General features: G+C 48.4%; 1 protein-coding gene across 2 annotated transcripts in view; it reads left to right on the forward strand.

Annotated features, from left to right (window-relative positions):
* The first annotated feature begins 1283 nt into the window (after positions 1 to 1283).
* The window catches only part of LOC108794742 (complement C1q tumor necrosis factor-related protein 1-like), a 19677-nt gene continuing 13770 nt past the window's right edge, over positions 1284 to 7190 (forward strand). Inside the window, exon 1 of one of the 2 annotated variants that reach the window (XM_018565839.1) lies at positions 1284 to 1376. Coding sequence is in view for 1 of the 2 variants with exons in the window: in XM_018565838.1 (XP_018421340.1) it covers positions 4033 to 4060 (28 nt within the window). In the remaining variant the exon portion in view is untranslated. Of the gene's footprint in view, positions 1377 to 3997; positions 4061 to 7190 lie in introns of those variants that run through there. The other variant, XM_018565838.1, reaches the window with a different exon arrangement.

Consider the following 7190-nt stretch of genomic DNA (forward strand, 5'->3'; position numbering starts at 1 on the left):
GAGAAATGCCGAGCCGACCCTATAATGAGGCAGTTGCCTCAGGCGGCATCTCTTTGAGGAGCATCTCACATGGCAGGCAAACAAAAAAGTATCCTTGCAATGGGACCTGTTTTTTTTTTTGTCTAGGGGGTTGAAGTAAAGCAGTTGTACTTTCCTGAGCATCCTCTGCCCCCTTTCCAGGCAGAACATCCCAGGTTACTATGAGCCGGGTGAGGAGACGTGTAAGGGCCATATAAGTCTCCCCACCTGGCTCTTAGTAACCTGGGATGCTCTGGCTGACATCCCACTCAACCACTGATGTCACTAGTTGCCAGGAGCTGGGCGGGACGCTCTGGCTGGTGTCCTGCTCAGCTCCAATATACTAATATATATGTAACATTGTATTGAATCCATCTGTCTCTCTAATAGTTTCATCAACAAAGACCCCACCATGGTCTCAATATCCAAATTCAACACACCAATGTTGCAGCATTTACGTCCTCTTTTTGCAAAATGGTTACAAAGTCCAATAGTTCCAGAGCAACAGTAACAGTTTCGGGTCATAGAGATACAAAGTATTACCCGTTACAAATATCCTCTGACCATACGGGTTCACAGTCAACAGGACGGAGGGTTATTCTGTATGCAGCTTCATGACAACTGGTGAATGGACTTGAAAGCCTCATTCACAAAGCTAAGAGCCGGCCCGTACAGATCCGTGCGGTGTGCACGGCCGTATTGGACCACTCCCGCCCGGGAAGGACAGGTGCTGCTTGCGATTGTACGCAGCCCCTGTCCTTCTCTATGGGAGTATGCGGCTTTACGCTCACCCAATACGGCCTTACACTCACCGAGAGGATGGATCCTCTCTGCATCCATGCACGGACACCCGCACGGATGTGCAGTTGGGGTGAGCGTACAGCAGCGTAAGGCCGCGTACTCCCATAGAGAAGAACAGGCTGCTGCGTACAATCACACGCTGCACCTGGCTTTCCTGGGAATGCCCCGATACGGCCACGCAAGCCGCACGGATCTGTCCTGGCCGACTCTAAGCAATGTGAAGGAGGCCTAAGGGTTAATATATAGAAAAGAAGACGTAAGTGCAGTGCTGCAACATTGTATATATATATATACAGTATACAGAGTTCATCTGAAACACAAGGCCCTCTATCCCTGAAACTTCCTTCTCCCAGGAAAACTACAGTGGCCTCGGAATGTGATAGCGCTGTGCTATTTATATCACAAGGAACAACAAGGGGCCATCCGGGGTGTCCCGAGTAACCTTGTGTGAAGACAACCCGCCTCTGTCTTCTTGCTTCATCGGTGTTGTTGTGAGATATGCGAAGAACGGCTGAATATAGGAAGTGGCCTGGAAGAGTCAGGATTTCTCCGCTCAGGTGAGTGTGATGGCATGCAGGATACGCCGCATTCCCCAACACAAGGCAGGCGGGCTGCAGACAACAAGAACAACGATCTTCCAATGGTCAGGGGAGTCATAAGGATTCTAAAAGGACGCCGCTGCCCGGTGCACAGGACCAGGGAGACAATAGGTAGAGACTTCATCCCCCATCTCATCCTCAATCTCTTGCCCCACTTTATACCTTCTTCATGCCTTCGAACTGTCGAGGATGGGAAGGAGGGACAACTTTTAACACAGAATATGTAGGCAGGGGAACACTCTCATCGCACTCCCGATCACGTTGACCATGACCAGGTAAAGGGCAACTGAAGGCAAAACTTCTTTTTTTTAGCTGTGACTAGAGTAGAGAGGGATTAGAACACCTGTCAGGTTTTTATTGCTGTCTGTGTCCCTATTTGTCCTGGTGATTATGGATGCCCCGATGCCGGTTTTTCGGTATCAAGTACGAGTACCAATATATTTTTTCCTGTACTCGCCGATACCGGATACCGATACCGGAAGTCCCATTAAGGCAGCCAGGCGGCGTGAAATGACGACACATGGCTTCCTAATTAGCCTTGAAGCCGGGCAGCGTGTAAAAACTCGCCACCCGGTTTCCCAATCAGCAGGGAAGCTGTCTCCAGGCTTCTCGTCACTAGCTGACAAGAAAGCATGGAGCCGTCTTTCTAGCCGGTAAGCCAGCTACATGCTCATGCACAAGTGATGAGGAGCGTGTAATGACTCGCTGCCCGGCTTTGTGATACCGGAAGCTCAAGTATCGGACTAGGTATCGGAGCATTTGGGGCGAGTACGAGTACTCATCCAAATACTCGGCATCCGCACCAATACCGATACTAGTGTTGGTATCGGTGCACCCCCTACTGGTGACCGTTATCACTGAAAGATAAACCCAAATTTTGGGTTGTTATCAGAACAGAAATAGATGGGAAATCTTCCAATGGGGACATTAGTTTTTGTGACCACCAGGGATTTCCCTCTCTTTGGAGGGGCTTCCTTTCACTTTCTGTTGTGGTTAACGGGCAGGGAGCAAAGGGAATTCTCCCCAATTACCAAAAAAAAAAGTATATACATAACTGAAAAAAAGTTTGGGATTCAGTTCCTTCACCAGCATTAGTGGAGCAGTTTTTGGTTTTCTAAGTCCCCCCGTAACATAGTTTTATCCCCTGTTGATCTTGCCAGTAAATCTAGTGCTTTCAATGATCAGCTTTTATTCTCAGGGTTTAAATCTTTACCAATATCGCTGCTGATACGGGGCAGTTTTATGAGTACAAGTACTCCCCCATCCCAAATGCCAATACCGGAGCTTTACATTTAAACTGAAGCAGCTGCCGGAGGTCCTGCACTTCCTGGGGACCTCTGCAGTGCCAGCCACACATCTCCTCCTTACTGGGGAACCAAGCAGTGCTGCTTACAGTGCTTCCGCTGCCCACATCCACCGGACCCTTGGTGAGACCCCGCACAGCTCTCCTGAGACCCCGCACAGCCCGCCTAAGACCCCACACAGCCAACCTGAGACCCTGCACAGCCCATCTGAGACCCTGCACAGTCCTCCTGAGACTCCACACAGGTCTTCTGAAACCCAAAACAGCCCACTTGAGACCCCGCATAGCCCACCTGAGACCCCGCACAGCTCTCTTGAGACCCTGCACAGCTCTCCTGGGACCCCGCACAGCCCACTGGAGACCCTGCACAACCCAACTCAGACCCCCCACAGCCCACCTGAGACCCTGAAGACATCAGGCCACCATGCCGGCAATTCATCCTGCATTTCTGTATAATGTATTGCTGGGATTTGTTGTCCTGTATAGTTGGGTTTATTCGGCATTGCTGTATAATGTATTGCTCGGATTTGTAGTCCTCTATAGCTGGTGCCATTCTGCATTGCTGCATAATGCATTGCTGAGATTTGTAGTCCCTCTACAGCTTGGAACTACCAGGGTCGCAGTGGTTGCAGCTGTGACCGGGCCCTGGCACTCCACCAGTGTCCTAAAATCATTATTCTGTATTGTTTTAGAAAAACTGTCACATGACCCTAAAAATCAGTATCGGCGACTACATGAGGAAAAGTACCTTGCTTTTGAACTCTATAAGGCAATGAACACAATTGCGCGCACAGTAACAAGCGCGCATGGGGGCCAGGGGGGAAGCACATGCATTTGCAGCGACAGACTTGTTACAATGTCTTCCTTTTTCCGTTGGAGTGAATGTTTGTGCCAGTGTTTGCCTGCAGGTCTGTGATCAGCGCAGAGCAAAGAATAAGATACCCGGCCAGGCTGAAGAAGTCACAAGCAGGAGCCAAATGTAACACTCCAGCCCTCCAGGAAGACTTGGCAGCGTCTAGGCTGGGAAGCTCTGATTAAGTGAAGAAGCAGCAGGACAGGACACAGAGAAGCGGCCGGCCCCAGAGAAGACCCCCCGGGGCCACTTTGTTTAACAACCTGCAGAACACCCAGAGGTGAGTCCACCATGAAGGCTGATTTTCCTGTCTGGCCGGCCCCTCCACTTGGACAGTCAGCCCTCAAACTTTTTTTCCCCCCTCTTCTCCTAACCACTAGCTTGGGTGGAGTCTCTAAATATGACAATATCTTTTGTAGGAACATTCAGCAAAACAAGAGCCGACCGGCGTCCTAGGAATGCGAAAAGTTGACTGTATTCAGAGCGGTGAGTACCGTCTTTGTTTTTATTAAACATGCGAACACGTGAACGTGCATACGTGTACTGTGTTGGTTTATAACCAGCATTTAGGCTTTGGCTACTATTTTTGCTTTTTTTCAATGTTACTGTCTGCAGTAAATCACGGCCAGCTGTGCTCTATGATGTGTTCAGGCTTTCTGGGCATGCTTCTTCCTGCACAGCAAACCTTCGATGTATTCATTTACTTCTAATGTCTTTTCTATACGTGAATCTAGACCCTAATGCAGGGGTAGGCAACCTCTGCAGTCCAGCTGTGGTGAAGCTACAAATCTCATCATGCCTCTGCCTCTGGGAGTCATGCATGTGGCTGTCGGAGACTTGCAATGCCTCATGGGACTGGTAGTTTAACAACAGCTGGAGTGCCCACCCCTGCCCTAATGTGATAACATTTACTTTGCATAGGTTTTGGGTATCATGAACAACTGGCATCTTTTTTTTCTTTTAAATGCTCTTTTCAACCTTTTCTTGTCCTTTGTTATATCTCAGTGCTGCTGATCTCCTGGAGCCTCTTTCAGCCGCTTCCTGTCTGCATGCACTTGCTGCAGCTTTGGCTGTACATTATTGCTCTGGGCTGGCTTTCTGACAGTGACATTAGTGGGACATATGTATGAATTGTCTGATGGCACAGCTGCCTGTAGTCTCCACCAGTGGCAGGGTGACAACACTGGAGCACAACTGGGATAATGTAAAATAATAAGGTTATACACTAAGGGGTCTATTTATAAACATCTCGCAGAGTAATTCCCCCTGTGAAACTCTGCGAACATTCTTTCTGCGTGAATAGAGGCAAAAGTGAATGTCCTTAGTACAGTGGTAACTCGGTTGACGAACGCTTCTGTTCGCGAACAATTCGGCTCACAAACAGGAAGTCGGTCAAAATTTTGCTTCCGTTCACGAACTCCGCATCGGGTGACGAACACAATTGCAGCCATCTTCCACGCTCTGACACATGGTCGCTTCTTCCTCTGGTAAAGTAATATATAGGTGTCTTGCTGCACTCCTTACTTGCTGTTTCTTGAAATCCTGGTGGGTGCTCGCAGTGACCACGGATGGCGCCGTGAAGATATACAAGTTTGCAAAAGGATGTCCCCAGCACACCATTTGAGTGAGATCAACAAAAGTCAATTTATTAATGGAGTACTGTCATTCCAGTACAAGCGCATTCGGGGGCCGCACAGGGTCCCCTTCATCAGGCTCAGATGCACACAACCAAAATGTTCAGTACCCTTTAAAAAGACATACCCAAACATGTGCAAACGCCAAAGAACCTCCTCTAGTCGAGATCGCGGTCTGATCACAGTTTGATTGGGTTCGCAACCAATTGGGTTCGCGACCAGAATCGTGGAACAAATTAAGTTTGTGAACCGAGGTACCACTGTATATTTCCTTTTCAGGTGGAATGTAATGTAATCTAATGTAATACCACATTATGGCCACTAGATGGAGCTGATGAGCATAGGAGATAAATACTTATGGCCACAGCTATCAAAATGTCTTGACGGGTGGATGTCAATCTGGAGAAGTGGGCATTCCTAGACGGAAATGCCCACTCCTCCCCATGCAGATCAGCATAGATAATGCACCTAGCCTCCATGAAAGAACAGAAATCCCATAATTGAAAGGGGTAGACCAGAGGAAGTCAGACTGGGGCTGGGGTAGGTGTCAGATCTTTTTGAGTTTGTATTGCTGTCCGTGTCCTCACTGCGGAGATTCCCCTTTACTTACTGTGCTGGTGACACCGGGGTAAGAAATGAGAAGGTACGGGTGTCATCACAACAATAGAAGAAAAAGAACTGACATAAGTTCTAACTCTTCTTTATGGTATTTAAATATAAAAAGGAAACGTCTGGCAGTAGAAACACTCAATAAAAAAACTTCAATATAGATTCCTTTTAGGAATGACATAATGATAACTGTGAATTCTAGCTTACGTTGGCTATTTCTGGCCAACGTAAGGGCTGTGTGCACAGAATCCCCTTCTTTTATCTCGGAGTATAAAGTGGGGTGAGACACGGGGGCCATATGGCTCAGCTGCCAGATACAGATTTTCAACCATGGAAAGCTAATCCTGCATCTGCAGCCACCGGCCCTCCCGCTTGGTCTCCAGCCTGAGTCACCTGCAGTTCCTGGCATATCAGCCGATTTGTTCATCAAGGGCCAGTTACTATGTTTCTCCGAAAGCTGTAGAGCAAGCATGACGGAATATCAGCTTTGGGTACTTTTGTAGAGTGCACTTTAGAGTGCACCCATGGACTCTAAAGAAGAACTCTGGGTAAAGAAAAGCTTACCCTTGCTGTAGGTATGCACCCGCAATGCAAGGGTTAAGTGCTTGTTTTGTTTAGGGGGGCTCAAATAAAGCAGATATACTCACCTGATCTTCGGTCCCACCAGCTCCCTCCAGACTACTAGCCTCTTCCCCCACCCCCGGGCTCCTGCGCTCTAAAGACTGCTGATTTCATCATTCCATATGCAGGTCCATTGACCTATATTAGACACGAGGACACCGAGAAACATACCATAGGCGGAGCGGAGGGGAAAAGTGGTGAGCGCTGACCGCTGCAGGACTGAGTCAGGACCCCCAAGACAAACACGCACTTGATTATTGCAGTGCGGGAATAGGTAGCAACACAGCAAGGGTAAGCTTTTTCTTTACCCAAAGAAGTAGACCCAAAGCCAGGTATTTTGTTTTGGCTATAGTAATAGAGGTTTATAACCCCTGTCGGCTTTTTTACAATATATGTCCCATTGAGGTGATTTCTTTTCACTTCCTGTCCGATAGCCACAACAGGAAATCCCTCCAAAGAGAGGGAAATCCCTGGTGGTGGTCGTCCTAACCATTAGACCAGGACAGACATCCAAGTAAAAAGGCCCAATGAGGGCATCAATCAGATTCCATGCTCTCAGGTAAGGTAGACGCCAGCTGTGACAATAGCAATATAAGACGGGAGGGTGAGAAGTTCTTCAGCAAGTTGTAACTGTCGGTTGGTTGGCTGAAGCTGTGCTTAATAATTATCTTTGTACCCACGCTTGGCTATTGGTTACACTTACACTCCCCCCCCCCCCCCCCCCCCCGGGGGAGACCCCCCACCTTCCATTC

The sequence above is a fragment of the Nanorana parkeri genome, unplaced genomic scaffold (genome assembly GCF_000935625.1).
Source record: "Nanorana parkeri isolate BGI_ZX_2015 unplaced genomic scaffold, ASM93562v1 scaffold891, whole genome shotgun sequence".
Taxonomy (NCBI): domain Eukaryota; kingdom Metazoa; phylum Chordata; class Amphibia; order Anura; family Dicroglossidae; genus Nanorana; species Nanorana parkeri.